Source organism: Cyrtonyx montezumae, unplaced genomic scaffold (genome assembly GCF_038088225.1).
Source record: "Cyrtonyx montezumae isolate F1298 unplaced genomic scaffold, pur_monq_1.0 scaffold_10, whole genome shotgun sequence".
Classification (NCBI taxonomy): domain Eukaryota; kingdom Metazoa; phylum Chordata; class Aves; order Galliformes; family Odontophoridae; genus Cyrtonyx; species Cyrtonyx montezumae.
Window position 1 is genome coordinate 52,796,879 of NW_027071826.1, and position 21,159 is coordinate 52,818,037.

The window sequence follows — 21,159 nt, forward strand, 5'->3', positions numbered from 1 at the left end:
ATGTTCCTGTGCACTGGTACCTCTTGGCCTGGAATTGAGCAGGTCTATGCTGAACAAGTTGCAACATCCTTAGAAGTGTGTTGACAGAAACTGAGTAACTTCCCTGTTAGGGGTTACTTTAGAATAGGGTTGCAAAGCACTACCTAAATAATGTTTGTTATCTTGCAGTTTTGAAACCACATCTCTGCAACTTCAGGATTTTCTATCTATGGCAGGTATTGCTTTTAAGCAACAGAATTAATATGAGGTGCTGTGTGTGTTAGTGTTTTTATGTAATGAGAGACATAATGAAATCTTGTAGGTAAACACAAAACCCACTCCTCTTCTGTGCTCTGTGCTTTCTTCTTTTGTTCTCCTTTGGGTTGGCTGTGGAAGCTGCTTCTATTCTTTGAAGCTTTGTTCTCTTATGATGGAAGTGGCATTGGACAGACAAATAGCTTGATGCTGTAAAGCAGGCCTTATATTTAACAGGTGAATTTGAGCCTCTGGCAACGATTTTTAAGTGATGAGTTGATTTTTGATGTCTAATTTGCAATGCTTTTCAGAGGTGAGCTTTTCAAAGTGCGAGTGTGTTATGCATTCTGAGTGTGTAGGCTCATTTGGAGGGCTTTAGGCTGTACAGGAGAAGTTGAGACATCCAATTACAAAACATGCTTGAATACCTCTTCCTTAGAGTTCCGTTTCAGTCTGTGGCGTTCCCTCTATAGTGGATGTTTCTGAGTTTCAGGTTGTTTTCAAGCCAGCCTCTTCTCTTTCAGTTAGCGAAGCCTCAGTTAATGATGCTTTTTTTTCCTTCTTCTTTTACAATTTAGAATTTCACTGCAAGAAAATCTCATCACTCCTTTGTGTATTACAGCACTCATGCTGGGCCAGATTCTCAGGATTCAGTAGAGCTATATGGTTTTCTATCAGCTGAGAATTTGTGTTGGCATTTTTGGCTTCAAAGTAAATGGTTTCTAAAGGACGCTCGCCAGGCTTCTAATTGGTTGTGACACCCAGGAACCACAAGCAGCACAGGTCTCACAAATGTGTGACAAAGCCCCATTGTGAGCAACATGACAAGGGGTGGGAAGGTGAAATGCCACAATTTCTCCGTTTTGACATTTAATCATCTGTGGGAGTGATGATGTATTGCGAGTACAAGGATGAAACAAAAATGAATGTGTTGAGAGATGATGCGCTTGTATCTTAGAAGATGAAATAGGGGAAGATGTGCTGCTGCTTGGGTGTGGACAGGATTAGTGAGGCTGAAATATTTCTGGATCTGCCTGGTCACACTGTAGTAGAATAAATATTGCATGAGCTGTCATGCTTTGCTTGCTTAAACTGAGGAATCCCTGAAACGATAGCATATTGCAAGTATGTCTTGTATTTATTTCTAGGGCAGAAGTGCAGCCATATAGCATTATTAGCAATAATACATCTCTGCCTTACGCAGTGCAAAGACAGGTTCCCTCTGATGTACAATAGGAAGGCTGTAACAGAGCCGATGGTAAAAGCTGAAATTGGAGCTTGGTGAATTGTGCTGGGAGAGGCAGCGCTTGAGATTCCTCAGAATTTAGGAGCCTATTTATCTGACTGCAGCACACCTTATTTACAGCAGCTTAATCTGCTCACAGCAGACACAAATGGCTCGGCATCCTATTAAAAATTGTCAGAAAATCAGTAGCTGGCCACTTGTGAACTTGTCAATGTGACAAGTGGGCATGCTGACAAGGTGCCGTTCCTTTGGGGTTTTTTTTTGTTTCCACTGAAGAAATGCAGTGACAGCATGTGGTAGGTGTCCCTTGAAAATGATAAGTATCCATGGGGTAATGAAAAATGAAATCTGAATCTTTCTGACAGCATTTTTACTGTACCGTTGTTCCTCTTCCTCCCTCCTTTTTTTTTTTTTTAATAACATTCTTAGATGTAGAAAGAGAAATCCATGCAGCACCTCATGTAAGTGAGAAGTTGGTTCAGCTCTTTCGGAATAAAAGTGAGTTCACGTTTTTGGCTACCCTTCAACAGAAGGCATCGACTTCAGGAGTTATACTGTCCATCCGGGAGTTAGAGCACAGGTAAGAGGCAATTTTCTCTCTTGTAGTCATACTGGCATGAAAAGTCCTGAGTGCTCAGTGGCCCATTGTGACAATGTGTTGAAATGGTAGCTGTAAAATCTTTCGTGTAAGTTAAAGCCTCTCGACGTAGTTTGCAATTGCAAGTTTGTGCTGTTCTTTATTTAAAAAGGAGGAGTGCATTGTTACGTGTCCTGCTCCATAAAGTAACTTCATTTAGCTTTGTTTTTTTATCCTCTTGTTTCTAATGAGGCATAGACAAAATGTGTTTTTGGAAGTTGTAAAGCAGTTTCTGCTATTAATCATGTGCACTTGGAGTTTGCTTTTTCAGGGAAGTTAAACTCAAGTTTTCTGCTTTGCTGTGTTTTAAAATATCTTAAAATAATACACTTGCTTGTTTGAGATTCAGCAGTTAAGCTGTTCTTGAGAGGTGTGCTTGCATCCTGCCATGTTTGTTTATTTTTTCCTGGCATTAATATAGTGTATTCCCATTTCTTGCCTGCGTTTCTTGGCTGTGTAGGAGGTAATGAGGAGGTCTCTTTCATTAGCTGCTACAGTAGCAAATAGCAGTTTATGTAAAAAAAAAAAAAAAAAAAAAGCAACAAAAGCACCTTGTGGTATTAACAGTATGAATTTCAGTGATGTTGTAAGGAATGTACTGTGCCACACAGTGTCTTGCAAACTTGAACTATTTGTAACTTAAGGTGGACGTGTATATATCTCTTAGAGCTTGAAGGCTCTCTGCAGCTGCTTTGACTTTCTGTTGTAATACAGGTAATACCATGTATTTTTCGTTTACTCCTGTTTCACATTGAGTTTGCCGTGTTTCTTTTAAGTTCCTATTGGTATTTAATTTTGCTAATGATATATGTATATGGCACAGAACTAGTCCCATTTGTTCCCTTAGGTGAGGCAGTCTATGCAGGAGAAGGCAGTGACTTTTTTTTGACCAGTGATGACTTTTTGCCTGTTCAGCAGCAGATGTCTGAACAAGGATAACCAAAAGGAGGACTCTAATTCTTCCTTATTTGATCATAATACTGTTCCATCACTTCAGCTTTCATACTGATCTCTTACTTTATTCCTTCTTTCATTTTCGGGGCTGTTCTCTCTCTATAAGAATATTATTTCATCGGATACAGAAATCCATCTCTCTGTCTCTTCTTTTTTACCTCCTCTCACCCCATCATTCGTTTTGTCATTACGTTTTATTTCCTCCAAGCTTTTTCAGGCAATTGTAGCTCTCTGGAGTTGTGGTTAACAAGATCAGCTTGCTATATTAAGGGATTTATTTTACTTTTCATTTTTTATTTGAGAGAGAGGATGTGGAGGACAGACACTGACACGGGAACATCGTCACATTTAGGGACACATGCATGTACTCAGTAATCCAAGGTCAAACCAGACAGGCTGTAATGATTATTATGAAAGACACGTGGGGTTTTCGATACAGCCTCTACTGAATTTAGCTACTTCTCTCTCTTGGCGGTCAGAGGCAGCAGCTGGTAGAGAGATGTACTGTGCAGGAGTAATCTTGATTGAATGAAATGTACTGCTGCTGTCCTTGGCCCTGAAGTTATCTCCAGTACTCTGAATTAATACGCACCTGTTTAAAACGATGTGTAGTTGAAGGATTGGATGCTAGCCTCCCTTAAAGCTTTGTACTTTTGTGCAAAAGCCAAAGTAGTTTGTCTGCCTAGTTCTGTGTAATAGCCAAAACAGACACGTCCAGTGTTGCTAATGAGTTCTTCTACATTCTGCAATTCAGATGGATTACTGCAATTATCCCTCTTTTCCAGATGTATTGTGTATCTGATAAAATAGACTCTGTTTCTTTCCCTAATGTCTTAAGTTGCTACATGGACCTTGGTAAGGATAATGCTTTAAGACCTTTAGGTCTACGATGATAGAAACAAATAATGTGGATGAGAATGGGGAAACACTTTGTAATGCTGGTGTACTGCTCAAGAGTACCCTGGTTAGATTATAACGAGAGAAACAGCAGAATGTTCAGCTTGATATTGTTGTTTTGTTTGTTTGTTTTTGTTGGATGTTATACCAGCTGCTCAGACTGCTACTTTTAGCTTGATATGTGAACAGAAAATATGCCACAGGTCCTTGACGCACCAGTAAGGCCTTGTAAAAGTTGTTGCTCCTGACAAGCCTTTGGTACTTAATATGGTTCTGTTTCTGTTTTTATTTCATTAAGCTATTTTCAACTTTAACATGTCTATGAAAACAGACAATACAAAGATATTAGTAAGAAACGTTGTTGAATTTGTGTGATTAAGACAAGTCTTAGGGGCATCTTATTACCTACCACTATAGCTTTTGACTGTGGAAAAGCCAGTAACTTCCTCTTTATGTAGAATATAGGAAATAGTGTACTTATGGCATAGTGTTTTTGACTTGTCAGCAAACCAATATTGTTCAAAATGGAAAATTTGACGCTTCAGAATGTGCGGGTCAACAATGAAATAATAAAAGCAGCATCTGTATTGGTTACTGGTAGAGGAGTTTATATCTTTGTTGGAGACCTTTTGTTCCGTGCTTGTTTAGTAGATGAGAAATAGATCTTGTTCTAAGTTACATGTGTGAGCATAGCTAGTACAAGAGGCTGCTTTGCATAACGTCATGTAGCAGAGACAGTGTGTGGAAGGTACAAGTGAAAATGTATGAGGTAGTAACACATTGATTGATGGTTTATATTGCCTTTCTCTAGCATGTTATTTGCAGGAGTTTGTTCTTGGTTAACAACATGGAACTCTGAAACCAGGAGATCTATAATGTCTTAGAAATACGTAGGTAAATGGATCTTAAGTCTGTATCAGCAAACAGAAATTGAATACCAAAGGTACTAAACTAACATGAATACGACTTTCCCTGAAGTCAGTTGTTCAGAAATGCTGCTTTGTTATACAAAATGGATATCTCACAGCGTTTAGAGATTAGTCACTAATTTATATCAACATTTGACAGACAGGATTTATACTGCAGAGAAGGCGATAAATCCATCTTTGTTAATATTTTATCTTGTTGAATCAACTTGATGATGATAAAGATTCTGTTTTCATGATCCAAAAGTATTAATACACAGCTTGGAAAATTGGAAGATTAATTAGCACAGATTAAATCTAAGTGAACAGTTTGGTGCGTGCAGACTACGTGCAAGTTACTTGTAATACAAAGGTGAATCTGCAGATTGATTTTTTTTTTTCTGATCTTTAGAGGACAAAATAGAATGAGGGATGGATGAACGTGGAACTGGTGGATGCAGAGCTGAGGAAACTATTTTCTTTGTTGGAGAATTATGCTAGCCCCTTTCATCTAGATCTTTGTAAGGTGTTCATAGCTTTTGAGTCTTTCAGCCATGAGGAGGCTTGGAGAAGGCCATCGAAATGCTTGAAAACCCGCCCAGAATGAGATTTTATTTCAAAAGTGATTTAGTAGAGCTTCACTTGGAGTTGTCTGCTCCTTACCTGCTTTGGCCTTTTATGATCCAAAGCCCCTTAATGTAAATTTAATGGGAGTCAGCACTGCCTTTTTCTCTTCTCTCCTTGAGTTGGAGTTATACTGCTAGCTCCTTCCCAGTACTGGCCAAGATCAGCCTCTGGAGAAGTCTGCCAAGGATGCTCAGGTACCCAGGCTGGAGTTAGAAATAGTGACTGTCACCAGAGGAGCCGACTTTGACTGCCTGACCACTGGAGGGCACTGTTTATAAACAACTGACATCAATAAGGCTGTTTTTGCTTGAGGTGGATACTTGTCCCCAGATCAGCCATAAACTCTTCCTACAGTACTGTAGTATTATGACTGTGAGTGGGGGAGGAAAGCATGTATTTTCTTAGCATGTATTAAAAAACGTACAGAACGTAGGGTTGTGTTGCTTGGGAAGGATGGGTAAGGCACCTGGAAGAACAGTGAGGGGTACACTACTACTGGCACACCACTGACTCACACATTTATTTACTGAAATAGCTACTTTTGATTTACTACTCATATTGCAGTGTAGGTCTGTTTGGTGTAAGATGTCACAAAGCATTCAGTCCAGGAAGGAACCTGAAAGGCAAAAAAGGAATCAGGGTTTTTATGTTATGGGTAGGCTCACCATCTGTGGAGGTGCGCAAGAAAGGTTTGAATGTAATATGGGATATGGTTAGTGGGTATGGTGGGGATGGGTAAACCATGGAACTCAGTGGCCCTAGAGCTTTTCCAACCCTTATGATTCTATAATTCTACGATACAAGGAGGCAGATGGCAGACAAGCTGTTGTCTGGTTAGGATGTGGGAGTTAACAGCTTCGACTCAGGTTTTCTCACTTCTCATCGTGCAAAATTCCCTTTGATCTTTTGAAAGTAACCTGTTGGTTATTTACTTGCTCTGCAACAAGTTGCCCCCTATGCAAGACTTAATTGATAACTGGTTATTTTTTGGGACAGCAGAGAAATTAAGCATTGTAATGCCGAACGAGTGAAAACGAACTAGTAAACAGAAGAGATATTATCCAGAAGTTACTCCTGAGAAATAAAATTAAACCTTCTGACCTTCTCTTCAGGGTCTCATTATATGCCTTTTTCAAAGCTGCTGGAAATGGCATCTGGTGCCATTCTATGTTTTGTTCTGTTGGGCTATTTGTGTGTGAGTCCTGAATTTGTCCTCTGTGCTAAATGCTTATTAACACTAACCTTCTACCCATGTGTTGTCATTCTTTCTGAAGAGTATTTAGAAGTGGAAGATCCCACCGGGACAGAACTAAAAAGAGATGAAATTAATATTTCTAAGGTTGTCTTACAGGAAGCACTAAAAACTATTTTTGAGGTTTTTTAAATTTTTTGAATGTTTTTATTCTTTTAGCATTTAGCCCTGACCTGTGTCTAGGACCTGTCCTTTGTCATGCCTGGTAGTTGGAAGCTTGCAAGCTAATTTGCACTGCTGTGGTAGAGTAGATTTATTTTATTCAACTTGTCCCTTTGCTCTGCAGCAGCGAGCTGTGTTGGTAGAAATATTCAGAAAGATGTTGATCAATGTTAGGCTGGTAGTGAAAGTGAGTCAGTGAGTTTAGGATGGGGAGAGGGGACCTGGCTGGAACTCTATAGGAAGCTGAATACTTTTCCAGGCTACCCACAAACAGGGTAAAGGTCTACATATAAATTAATATAAATTAATATTTATATGTGGAACTGCTAAACTGACAAGCTGTTTAGAGAATGTAAAGATGCAGCCTTACTTCTGTCTCTCTGCACCAGATGAAATATGAGAGGCATTGAGACGTCTTCTCCTCCCTTGACCCTCTGCCTCCTGTACGCTTTTCCAAAATGCTTTTAGATGTGCAAGCCAAAATAGAGTTCTGCCCTCCTGCTTTCCAACCTTTTGATTCAGATATGCGGAAGATGAAAACAAAGCAGAAGTGTTATATTCCATCTCCCACTGGTTTAAATGCTCTGAAAAACGAGTTATTGGTCCAAGAGCATGCCTTCCATTTTGTCTCCCCACTGAGACCAGGTGTTTTATGTACACTAGGTTGGCAATTGTTGTCTCTCTGAAGCATTAACATGCTGCTGGTTGGTTTTATGGATTGGATTTGGGGAGTCCACTGAGCTGCAGTGGTTATTGTGAGGGATGGGGTGAGACTGGATGGGATTATGCTCTGCATTGGTTATAGCTATGCTGGGGGCAATGAACTGCACATGATCCATTGGTGCACCCGGGGAGGTAACCCTTGTTCATGGTTTTTTTGGTGATGAGCTCTTTGAGGAACACTTGAGTAATCCAGAGTTCAGCTGTAGTTTGTGTTCCTTGCTATAGAGACAGTAATGAGTACAGGATGGTTCAGAGGAAGCATCTGAGAAGTGGTGTCATCCTTCCTTCAAATAATGGGCTCTTTTCTAGGTTCCCTGTGCATCGGGAGGCTACACATCTTTTATCTTTTTTGAGCAGTTGGGTAGCATCCACAGTGAAGACAGATGTTTAGACATGAAATAGAAGCACGTAAGCTCAGCCATTACAGCATGTGACCATGAAAACAAGTAGCTGCTTTGTACCAGCTCTGACTCAAGCTGTATTTCAGCCAGCAGGCAGATTCTGGGGTCACATTTTGTTATTAATATCATCAAGGAAGAAAGAAAATTTGTATGTGGATGACCTTTGCCTTGTTGCAGGTACACAAATACATGTTTTGAGCATCGTAAGTGCTTTAAAGCCTTGCAGCTTGCATGCCCAGTTGCCTAATAGAAGATTTGTAGAACCGAAGATAAATGTTTATTATAGAAAATGTCACTTGTGGGTGGTGATTGCTATGTGTTTCAAGGTAGGAAGACACTGGCTTGAGTAGGCATTGTCCTCTAAGTCATCAGAACAGAGAAGAGAAAGATGTTAATTGATTAGGTTTAGTTCCTGTAGTTTGAGGTGAAACGATTCAAGCGTTTGAAAGAATTACGTTTAGGTAGACGGTGGCACACTGAAATTGAACTCCTGGGCACTGATTTTGAAGATATGAAAGAATTTAGTATTTTAAGTTTTTCCTTGCTTTGCATTTGTATAGGAGGAATATTTTGGAGTTGCAGTTTATCCTAGAGAGGAGCGTGTGGGATTCGGCTTTTGCATTTGCTTTTGTAGGAAGTTAATCTGATTTTTTTTTCAGCAAGATACCTTCAGTGTTACAGATGATCCTTCTTCTAGTCACTGTACCTTTTGTGCTACCAGATGTCAGTCTGATTTTGCTCAGAGCCTTTGATATCAGTGTGTAATCTCTGCAATGTCAGGAAGTCTTTAATGCCATGTAAGTGAAAATTTGCTATGTATGGTTTTGCTGTGCAGCTGTTCAGTCTGTCCATATTTAAAGTAGCTGCAGAAGGTAGCTCTGCATGGTTTGTAAGTATGCTCATGTGGCGGAGAGCTGGATCTGCACACTTGAGCACATAAGAGCAGTTCTTCAAAATGTGGTGCTTGACGATGTTTCAAAACTTGGAATCTTTATCCTGTCACTCTCTCATAGCTCGGGGTACAAGAATAGCTCCTGGGGAAGCAGCTGAGATATTTACCTTGTCAGCTGTAACTTGTTCCAGTTTTGCATCCTCACAGAACTCTGGTAACAACTGCAAAGTGAGTGTTTACTTTGGTTTGAAGTCAGTTGCCTCTTGTTTCAGAGGCATCACTTTTGTTCCATTTGGCTTCAGTGAGCACGGTGATGATGGTTGTGAGTACAGGCCTACCAGTTCAGCTGCAGAATTTAGCTTAGTGTTCCCAATGTACGCTCACAGCCTGACTTACTTTCCATCAGGAGAGCATTAGAACACAGTCTCAGTTTCTTTTCTGTTGTTGTCCAGGCTAAACCACTTGGCAGAACCAAGGCAACAGTGTGCTGTGTGTACCACTGTGCACACAGATTCAGTCAGTGGTGAGGAACAGCATTAGGCTGAGAGCATAATGATCTGTGATTTGTCACGGAACCTGTGCAGATTGAATGTGCTGCAGTTTGCATGGTAATGGCCTCAGCTGCCTTGGCTCTTGTTTCTGAATACATCCAGTAGTGTTTTTGAAGTAGATTTTTTTCATTAACATCTTTGAATGATACTCTGCTTGATGTGATGCTATTAAATGAAATCTGTCTGTAAACATGTGCAAAGAGACAAATGTGTATAGAAGCTTTCTGAATTTCTAGTTGATAAGATCCAGTGGTCATAGAAGTTTCCTTGAACTTGTTTCACTCTTTAAAAACAAACAAGTGCCTTGACCAGGCTGACAACTTTCCAGAATCTTGTGTTCAACGCCCTTGTTGAACAAGTCTGATTCTTACTGTGGCAATTATTTTTTTCTAGTCAAGCGATCTGCTGTTGTAGTGTTGCTACAGCTTGTGCATGGTGAACAGTGCTTCCATTCTTGAACTCATTGTGACCTTAACTTCATATGGGGTAAGCAGATGAATGAGTGTTTTGACTAGATGGCAACCCCAAGTTTGTACATGTTCCCAGGGATGCCATCTGTGCCTGCTGCCTTGCCCTGGGACATCTGTTTAGTAGCTCTACAAACATCTGCCAAAAGTGTTGATGCTGCTTCTTGAAAGAGGCTGTAGGGCTTTATTTGGCACTTGATCAGGGATCAGAATTTGTCAGGTCAGAATGGTTACTCTGCTTTATTTATGGTTAGATGTGATAAAGGGGATGATATCTTGAACAAAGTGCAAAGTGTAGTTATGCCTTAGTTCTCTGGACTCTTATCGAAGCCTTTAATTGGGACTGTCCTTACCAGATGGTGCTCTGTCATTGTGTAGTGTTTTAGTGTCTCATAATAGGTGTTAGCATAGTTAAAATGAGGAACAGGAAGTGCTGTACACACAGATCGTGTTCACAAGAACGTTTATCCCAGAACTGTGCCAGAGATTGTGGCTTGTTGTGTGATCCCTCCCTCTGGCCACTTTCACAGTATCTGAGCAGTAATTCCTCTGAATGAAATGTGCCATTTTGTCCCATGTTAAGATCACTGCTGCGTGAGCTATTGTGAGTGCATGAATATGTTTCTTTAATGCAAACATGGATTAAGCCAATTCATCTTAGAAAAACACTTTGGTCTTTCAACTTCAGGCGTCTCGTTTTTATTCCATGTTGATGCTGACTTCTCTATTTTTGGGGGTCATAAAATCCATAACACCCATATTTCCCGCTTACAGTATGCTTTCAGGAACTTGAAGAGTAAATGCCAGTAAGCCAGTCATTATGCTTTCACAACTGTACCCTTACAGGTGGTAGATGTGAGTTGTCAAAAAGAATAGTAAAGTTAATTGTGGTGTAGTACAGTCCATCTGTAAAGGATATTCCTCAATCTTAAAACAACACAACTTCTTTGCTGTGCATAACATTAATCTGAATTTAGAAACACTTTTTTGCTTTTCTCTCTTTTATGCATAGGGATTTGAATGAGAGGGACAGCTGTCACGTACATAGAAAACGTATTTGAATTCAGTATCTGTGAATGAAGCCAGTAGCAACTTATATGCTTAGCAAATATGGAAATTATAGCAGTGGAATAATTTCAGCCAAGGTCATGTAATGCTTTTTATTTATGTTCTGTGAACAGCATGCTTTCTTAATGCATGTGTTCTAAGAACTTAGTCTGTCAAAATGATCTTGTCTGTCTAAAAAGAAAAAAAAGCTTACTAATTGAGAAAGAAATAAAACAGGAAAGCATCAGTTTGTGCTAACAAGTTGACAAATATGCAACTGACATGTCTCTTGGAAGAAGTGATGAGGAGGACAGCAGAGGGCTAACTGTAGCAAGGAGCTGATGCATGTGTATCTGAGATCCGTTCCAGTCAGAATTCATGCAGCTGTAATGTAGCAGCAGAACTGGTTGTAGTACTCAGCAGCCTCCCTTGGGCTATTGATGTGGATCTCATAGCAAGATTGAAAGTTCACGCTTGCTGTTGATGCATTTATTCAGGCAGTACAAGTGCGGGAGGCCGGCTCATTTTTAGCAGATGCTGTAGTACTTTAAGGAACCCTGTCTTGTTCTGTTCAAGTGTTTTATTCTTCTTAAAATATTGGAAAGAGCATATTAAAAAGATATTCATGTTGGAGACCAGTTGATTCTCATTCCTTTTGCACAGAAGCTTTTGTTAATTTCCCCCCTTGTTTACCTGTAAAATTGCAGTAGATAAAAGCCTGTGCAGTGCCATGTGAACTCAAAGGCGAGTTGCTTTCAAAGAAGCTTTCCCCTACAGTCTAGTTGGAGGAGGAGAGAAAAGATGTTTGCTACCAACAAAGCTACTTGCGAATGAATTATGCTCTGGTTGAGAAAAGACAGCTGTACCTTCTGAGCTGTGAACACAGCCCTGTGTATGTGCTTATCTAGACAAGGTGTCTGAATGTGCAAATCTTGAAAGGAATTAAAACATTATGCAGATGTGCCGGTTTAAACTACCGTGCCATGTTTAAGTATGGGAGATGTGAGTTGGGCTTAACCAGCCAGTTTCCACTGTTGGAATTCTGTTGACTGCTGTTTGCTTATGTCTGAGTGTAACCACCTCTGATTGGCACTCATTGAAAGGTGGTGAGAAATAGGTGCAGAATTTGTTTGCTGTTGTCCTCTTTTCAGCTAACAGAAGAGGTGAAACGTTGTGTACAGTCCTGTGGCTCTTGGCAGTGCAGCAGGTATATGTATATAGTTAGTGCTGTCTGTCACAGTAAGTTTTAACAAATCACTTCTGCTTTTTTATGAAATTAGTCAGGGGACAGACTGCAAGCTGTTTTTAGTTCAGAAATAAGAACTGAAGCTAAAGCTTATCAGATGGAAACTGCTGCTTTGCCGCTCCCTATGCTGTTCTAATAATGCGGCATAAATGTGAGTAAGCGTGATATCTGACTGCCATTCCCAGAGCTGGAATATTGCCTTTTTCAGTACCGAACAAAACATTGTGTAGTAAGCGATTAGCTCCATAGCAGCAGGGCATTGTGAACAGTGACAGCAGTAGCTTGACCTAGAATCATAGAATGGCTTAGGTTGGAAGGAGCCTGGAAGATCGTTGGGCCCAACCCCTCTGCCATGAGCAGGGTGCCAACCTCTAGACTGGCTGGCCCAGGCCCCATCCAATTTGACTTTGAGTGCCTTCGGGGATGGGCTTCCACAGCTTCTTTGGACAACTTGCTCTGGTCCTTCACCACCTTCTGAGTAAAGAATTCCTCACTGACATTTAAATTTCCACTCTTAATTTAAAGCCTTTCTCCCTTGTCCTGTCACCATTAGACTGTGTAAGAAGCAGATCCATCTCCTGATTGTAAGCTCCCTTTGCGTACTGGAAGGCTGCAATGAGGTCTCCCCAAAGCTAAACAAGTCCAGCTTTCTTCAACCCCTTCTTCATAGGAGAGGTCTGCCAGCCCTTTGATGACCCTCCTCTGGATCCATTCCAACAGCTCCACATCCTTTCTGTCCTAGGGGCTCCAGACCTGGACTCGGTGTTCCAGATGGGGCCTCAGAAGGACTAAGTAGAGGGGGATACTCACCTTGCTTCTTCCTGCTGCCACCTCTCTTCTGATGCAGCTTGGGGTTCAGTTAGCCTTGCTATCAGGCTCTTCTGTGATCAACCATGAAAATATATCTATATATGTTTATCTATATATATATGTTAGATATTATATATAGATTATATTTCCCACACACAAGGTGTGTGGGAAAGATGCATCACTCTTTTTCTATTCTTTGGTATTTTTTGGATGTATTTTTTTTTCCTCTTTGCTGCTTATCTCATAAAGAGTGGGAGTTTCTTTAGTGACTTCCTATTGAGCTTTGACAGAAGATGGCAGTTATGAAACCTTTCAGTTCTCTGATTGTACTTGCCATAGTACTTTCCATTGTCTTCTGTAGGTTGACTGCGTTTTTACCAAGTATCAGAATAAAATAATAAAAACTTCCTCCCCGGATTTCTTATGAGAGTTAAGGTATTTAAAGGGGGTGGTGATGGTAGTTAGTCAAGATTCTGCCCTTCTGTTTAGAGAAGCCTTGTTCCTTTGCCCTCCTCGTGCTTTTGTGTGTGTGAAACTGGGCCGTTTCATTACAGTACCAACCTGTCTTAATTTTTCCTCTGTACTGTGTGTCTTTTATTCGTATGTATGTCTGTTCTGTTTTCATTTAGTTTTAGTTTTGCCTCTCTGCTTTGTTCTTGATTATTTCTTTCGGGTAACCTGATGATGTTTGTGTTCTACCTGGAATACAGTCTTGTGACTGTCTGAACCACAAGGCACTGTCAGTATGAAGGAGGGTTGGAGTTTCTTTTTGTCAGGCACTGCCTTGCTGTTCCCCTTCTCAGTCTGTTGTTTTATCTTACAACATAAAATCTCAAAAATTGAGTTGTTTGAGAAGGGACTTGGTTCTGAGTAGCCTCTGCTTCACTGATGAGAGTAATTCCTACACACACCTTGCCCATACTTGTCCACACCAGATGATGAGGTCTGTGCGCAGACTTTGGTTAAAATAAAAATGGATACCTAGATATTTATTATTTCATCTTGGATTTTTACTTTTACTTTTTGGAAAGAGTCTTTATTACTGTCTCTTTGGTTGTTTTGTTTTTACACTCCAGATCATCCATATTTCAGCTGCAGTGTTACACTGGTATTACCTAGCTGGGAGAACGTGACATTGCAGAGGCAGACAGGGGTAGGGACTAGCTATAAAACCTAACATCTGCTCTTAGTTGAAGGAGTTTTTCTGCTGAAAACAGAGGTCTGTGTCACCTTTCTACAAGCAGGCCATTGTTTTACAAGAAAAAAAGACCAACTTGATTTGATATGCTGTAAATACTCTTTGTGATCTGAGGTCTGAGATGAGGTGTATAATTTATGCTGCCAATGCATTGCTACTGGTAAGGTCTAAATTCATCCTAGAAAAAGATCTGGCTCCTCTTGACAGTGTGGTGCCAATTAATAGCTTTACTTTGTTAACAAGGCAGTACTGCCCAAAGACTTGTCTCTGTGATTGCTTAAGCCAGATGTTGAGACACCTAATCTAGCCAGGAGGCTTTGTTCCCTTGTAAAATTGAACAATTACAACTGTAAAAATAAAACTGAGAAAATGAATTACGTGCAATCACATGTAAGGGAGTCCTAAAAGTAAACAAATTTTAAACTACATTTGCAAATAGTGAATATGAATTCAATGATTACCTGAAGCTTTCTTACCTTAATGGCTTTTTGTTTGTTCATTGGTAATGATACATGTGGTACTTTATTTTGGCGTTGCCTACAAATCCTGCATTTATGGAAAGCATCTCGGTGAGTAGAATAGGGATTGTTTTCTTGTTGTAGAGCCTGTTCTATGGATAACAAGAGGACTTCAGTGTCTAGGACAATGAAATGGTTTTGAGCATGAGCTGTTTTTGTGTAAATGGTACTCCTTTTTTTTTGTAATGCAATGAGCGTGTACTACTTGTATCTCTACCTCTTTTTAGAAAATGAACTTGTAGCTGAACTATAATGAGTAACATCCTCAATTGGTGACCTTCCATCTAGTGTTTGCCTAAGGAGTTCTGTGAATTAAGAAAGTGACAGAAGCTTTGAATAGACCAGAAATGGAACTGATTCTTCTTCATATTCTAAATACAGCTATTTCGAACTGGAGAGCAGCGGCTTACGGGATGAGATTAGATACCACTACAGGTTTAATGGGAAGTCAAGGACAGAAGTGTTCCCCTACCGTCTGGCAGACGGACAGTGGCACAGGATTGCAGTGTCGCTTAGTGCATCCCACCTTCTGCTCCATGTGGACTGCAACAGGTAAGAAAATACATTCAGTGTTTTATTTCTTTAAAAACGCTCTCTGCTTACTGCCCGAGAATAACATTGCAAAAAGGAGATCTAAAAAAAAATACTTAGTTTTTCAAGTACAGCGAACTGCAGTAGAATAAGAGAAGGGAAAATAAAGCATTCAGCTGAAACAATACATTGTAATTATGAACGAATGTGGAAATGGTTGATTGCTGACTGGAGAGTATTAAATGCATCTCTGTAGTTTAGGCACTTGCTGATGTTGTTTGACTATGATTGCTTTTAAATGTGATAGATGAGTGTGAGATCTGAACAGCTTCAGAGTACCTGAAAACTTGAAGAGCAGAGAGATGTGTCAGAGGCTTTTTAATTTCCTTTTAAATAATCAAGCAGTGTACATTTTATTTTGATTTCCACCCACTGCTCCACTTGGAAACTTCTGAGAGACGTGAAAGCTGCTTTTTGCATGTGTGGAACTGGATGCTGTTTATTTTCTGAGGAGTGTTCTGTCCATCATTTTACTTGTTTGCTGAAGAAGCTGTGAAGAATGCAGTATGGCAGATTGTCAGGATTTCAAGGAATAGAAAAGCAACAAACCTAGAATCTCTCTTCCCCAGAATCTCTTCCTCTGGGTTATGATCTCACAACACATTGAAGGCTGGCCTTTGCTAATGTGGTGATTGATGGGGAAACTCAAAAAAGTCAAAATTGGGACCTTAATAAGTCTTCAGGAATGAGGAAAACAAAGTATTCCTTTCAGTTATTCTGGTGCTGGAATGAGTATCAAAATAATGTTTTCCTTCAGTGAGAAGATCTGCCACAGCTCCAAAACCCATGTGCTGGACACTTGAATGGATGGAGTGACAGCTGATATATATTTCTAAAATCCTTGGTCCATGCAGGTGGAGAGAATAAAGTTATGGGGCTATTGTGGGGAATAATGAGTCACTGGAACATCTGGAAAAGCTTCAGTACTGACTGAAGTAACTATAAGGTACTGTTCTGACAAGAAAGTTGCAACCATTTTCTGCAACTGCATTAGTTATTGACAGTAAGAACTTGATGTCAAGCAAGCTTGTTTATTAAATCCTTTTGTCTGGAACCTAAAAGCAATTATATGCTTAAAGCAGTTTTAATTTAATTTAGGCATGGAATGATTGTCTTCATTTCAGCCTTTTGATTTACTTAATACTGTTATTTGTTCATCTGTTATATTATTTCTTGGCTTACCGCAATGTACTTTTCTGTTGATGTAATAGGTTTTGGGATGGATTACTCATCATGTCCTATGTTGTGTGTTTTGTTTTCGTTATGAATAGAAAGTGTGTTCTTGGAAGACCCCCTTATGAGGTTTTTTTTTTTGTTGTTTTGCTGTCTGCCTTCATGGCTGGAAGACAATGCAAAAAGCATGTCTTGTACAGAAGTGTATCCAGGGACGAGAGAGCTGCAGAGAATCGTGGTTGATTTTCTTTACAGTAGCAGGCAGCAGTAGATAATGAAGGTTATGGAATAAGGTATGCTGTCATATGAGGAGATAAAAGTGCATAGATATGTCTACCAGGTAGCCCTGAACAGGGCTCATGCATCTGTGAGTGTCCTTTAGACAACTTCTAGCACAGATCCATACCTAGATGCCATTTGGCTATGCGTTTGTGCTTGTTTATAACTACTCGTGAATAATGTGTTGAGAATAGTTTTCAAAGCTTGACTTGAGGGCAGATGATAGTAGAAGCTTAAATGGAAAAACAAAAGTGGGTTCCTGACTCAGCTGTGATGCCTCAGTTTAGTTATTTAGGGATCTTTGTGCATGCTGCTGTTGTAACTTGCTTTACATTTTAACCCCCTGCATCTTTGTGCTCAAAGAAAGAATCCCCATCTTTTTCATCTTGGCATCAGCATTTCTGTCTGACGCTGCAATAAGTGTTGGAAGAAGTTAAAATGAACTGCTTAGCCTAAAGAAGGGGAAGTCAGTGAGGACTAATTCTGAGCTCTACCAAAACCCCGAGGCTTTCCTAATACTAGTCAGGAAAGCTGTAGCGGAAGGTATGCACAGAATCCAGTTTTAAAGACTGTAGACTTCACGTGTAAATGTCACAATTTTAGGCTAGTGTGGTGCTTTGGCTTTTGGCAAAGTTCAGGTTGCCTATTGAGAATTGATGCTTTGGCAGACTTCATTCAAGGCCACAGGGAAGGAGGATACAATTGCTTCACCTGTCCCACATCCTGCTGTGATGGACTCTTAAGAGAGTTCACTATAACAAGAGTTTAGGTTGAAGAGTATCTATCTAGAGAGAGGTCTGTGCTTTGTTTCTTACTACTCCCTGCCCCTCGTTTGTTTTTTAAGAAAAAGAAAAAATTGACAAAGAAAATTCACCCCTTGGATTACTGCTGAATTTCATCAATGGAGCTGCAACTTTATGTTCTTTCCAATGTGCGTGGATTTGTGTAAGAGCATTACTCCTTTTTGGCTACTGGAACGCACTATACATTTGGAAAACCATTCTTGAAGAGTGTTATGTGAATGTAGTGCTGTTAAACTTAGCATGTATGTGAGATTGCTTTGAAGGTATTTAATTGGGAAAAATATCCAGTCTCCTCATAGTTTTGCGACAGGATTTGCTTTGATACTGAAATGTAGGCTTTGGCCTCTAAAAACTGAGGTGAATCAGAAAGCATTGGAGAAGAAACCTTTAAGCTGTAAACAGATAGTTCTACATTTATTCTTCACAGCCCTACCACCCACATCAATCTGATTTGTAAAATTGCTTTGCAATTTGGTGTGTGATTGCCTTCTGGATTCAACTCAAAGCTGATTTCTGTTTTTCAGACCTGTCAGGGTTAGGGAAAGCTACCTGAGACTGGTGAAAGAGCTAAGAGACCAGTAAGAGTCATCTGTAATTGCTGCTACTGTAATGATGATGTATGTGAGGTGGTGGGGAAGGCATACATATTGAGGGAGGTATATTTGTGTACAAGTACAATATTGGTATTTTGAAATTAGTCCCTACTGTGCCTCACTCCTTTTGGTGCTTCTTCATGAAAACAGAGAGCAGGAGTTGTTGCTGAGTTTGGTGCTGGAGCTTAGAGCTGCTGACACAGGAAGATAATGAAAGTCCAGACTAAAAACTCGTAAATGTCACTGGATTTGGAATGTTTTGAAAAGGTTCAGAAAGTTCTGTAAAAATGAGAAGACTATATTCATTATGAATGTCCAGCTGATGCATAAGTAAAACCTATGCTGAAAGCAATGTGCAGATTAATTACAGTGCTGTTCAGCTCCTTCCATCCCCAGTGCTGAGTCCACTAGTGGCATACAAATTATGTTTTAAAAGATTTGTTCTGCTTAGGATCTGCACCTCCCCTACTGTAGGGAAAAGGAAGTTGTCAGGGGCTGCCTTTTTGATGAGTACTTGGGCTAACCTAGAGTGACTGTCAGAAGATTGTTAAATAAACTGGCCCTAAAGAGTTACTCTGTAATGAAATAGGCTCAGTCAGGCACCTTCCCAGATTTGTGCTCTTTGGAGAGCAGAGGTAAAGGATCCTGCAGTGCATGGCTGCGTTGTCAGGAGATTTTCAACCCCAGGAGATTGTCAGTGCCTGTAATAGCTGGCATTTGCTTTCAGTTTGATGGGAATTAGTTTCAGCTGCACAGAGTCTGTAATGTCACCAGTGACTGAAGTAGCAGTGCTGGGTCTATGGTTTTAAGAGGTGGTATTAACTGTATTAAAATGCTTTTACTGACAACTTAAGAAATATAAATTCAAAATTGTTTTCTGTGCATTTAATTGCTCTAGGGAGGTAAGCTGAAGGCTGCTTGCTTTTAATTTGTATTGTTTTATTTCTCACCAGCCATTTTGCTGCAAAGGTACTCACTTGTGCAGAGAATACTGGGGCTCTTTTCTTTGAACTCTGTCTGCAGGTGTAAAAGGGAGAAGGCAATTTTCTGAGAAAATTAATGCTTTCCAATAAAAACATGTTAGAGTGTCTTCTATTATGAATCTGGGCTATGGTTTTGATGGATACTCTTAGCTGTTTGATGGGGGAGGTGGTGAAGTACAAGAGAATAGGTAATAAAACTGGGGACAGCTGAAGCATTTTTCATCTGAAAAATGTGTATTTGGCATCTTTTATGTTTCCCCTGTTAGAACAGAACTTTAAGGAATAAAATACGCATGAGCAGTGAGATCTTATTAATTGGAAAAATAAATAAATTAAAGCAACATAATCCAGATGAGGGAACACAGTACCCCTGAGTCCTTACTGCCAGCCTGAAGTTTTCAACTTCTCCAAACCGAATCCAATGGCTTTGATTGAAGTAGGCATGTCCAACTTGCAGTCCATTGGGCCAGGCAGCGTGAAGCTGCCTCACAATGTGGCTGCCCCTTGTGCCATATTGTCACTGAGCAATGACTAAACATTGACACGCTATTAACCCTAGCTGAGCTGAAAGCAGAGCCAGGAAGGAGGGCTCAGTGCATTGCCGGCTCAAGGTAGGGCAGGAAATTGCATGTGTTTCTGTACATTAAATATGCAGCTTTGCTTTCTGATGTGGTAAAGGTTTCAAGATTGTAAAAACAATTGCCAATATTTTGTTATGCTTGTGATTCTGTTTTCAGTCAACATAAAAACATGACCTGCAAAAATTCAACTGGAGTACATGGAGATCTATGATTCCATGAATTGCAATCAGGTATTCAACTCAAAAATCTGATCATGTCTCTTTACCAGGCTTCTATTTAGCAGAGAGAAATATCCCTTACCTGGCAACCACACTGTGTTTGTATCATCGTTTTTTAGCAGCACACACATTTGTGAACAGTTATTGCCAAGGATGAAGCTCAGGAGAAATATTTCATTAAGCATCTCTGACAAACACATTGAGAACTCTAAGAATTGCCCTCTGCTGCCAGATGAGTCTGATGCAGTAGGAATTTGCTCTATCAAACAGTGCTGCCGGTGCTCACTGTATCAGTTGTAGTTTCCATGGAAATAAATAGGAGGCATTACTTTCAGAGCTACCTGTGTGCCTCCCAAGGCCATTCCTTTTCACTCTGCGCAGCCTGGGCCAGCCGAAAGATCAGGCACCCATGGATTATGCTGTTCTTTTGAGTGCCAGGGGTTAATACTTGCAAGTATTTCTGCTACACCTAAATAAACCAGAAGTGGAGATTGTGCCAAAATGCAACTTGTAGAAATAGCTGTTCAAATATAAATATTGGAAAATGAATAATACTATGTAAGTATAGCAGTTTGCCTATACCAATACAGTCCTCTACAGATTCATTCACCCAGGCAAAATACATAAGTAGTTATACTAATGTCAAAATACTTAGTAGTTATACTAACGCCCAGACGCCTACCTGTGTGACCTGGTGTAGGGAACCTGCTTTTGCAGGGGGATTGGACTCTATGATCTCTTGAGGTCCCTTCCAACCCTTATGATTCTATGATTCTATACTACGTATAATAAATTACTGAAACATAAGAGATCCATTTCAAGAGAGAATTATTGCTTGACTTTTGACACACTTTCCCTTGTCCCTTGGAGGGGGAGATGGCATGCTGGTAGTGTTATGGAGCTAGGCTCTTTGCTCTCAAATCTTCTGGTGTCTCAGGTTGATTCTCCATTCTTTAAACTGTAACAAAAACTGGCACAGAACCAATTGCTTAGGCAGGGTGCTCTAATTGTGCATTACAGGTGCACACAACTTGTGATGTGTGGTATTCTGGGTTGGGAGTTAATTTTCACCTACTGATTGTTCCTTCTGGTTGACAGAAAAGCAATAACCTCTTTAGCATAAGAGAGATCTCCAACTGGCTTTGTGTCAGCTGCTGTCCATCTGGTATTG

General features: G+C 40.1%; 1 protein-coding gene across 1 annotated transcript in view; it reads left to right on the top strand.

Moving 5' to 3' along the window:
* NELL1 (neural EGFL like 1) overlaps positions 1–21,159 on the top strand; it is a 249,335-nt gene that overhangs the window by 16,943 nt on the left and 211,233 nt on the right. Inside the window, exons 4-5 of the mRNA XM_065755619.1 lie at positions 1,910–2,060; positions 15,149–15,319. Of these exons, the coding sequence (XP_065611691.1) occupies positions 1,910–2,060; positions 15,149–15,319 (322 nt within the window). The remainder of the gene's footprint in view (positions 1–1,909; positions 2,061–15,148; positions 15,320–21,159) is intronic.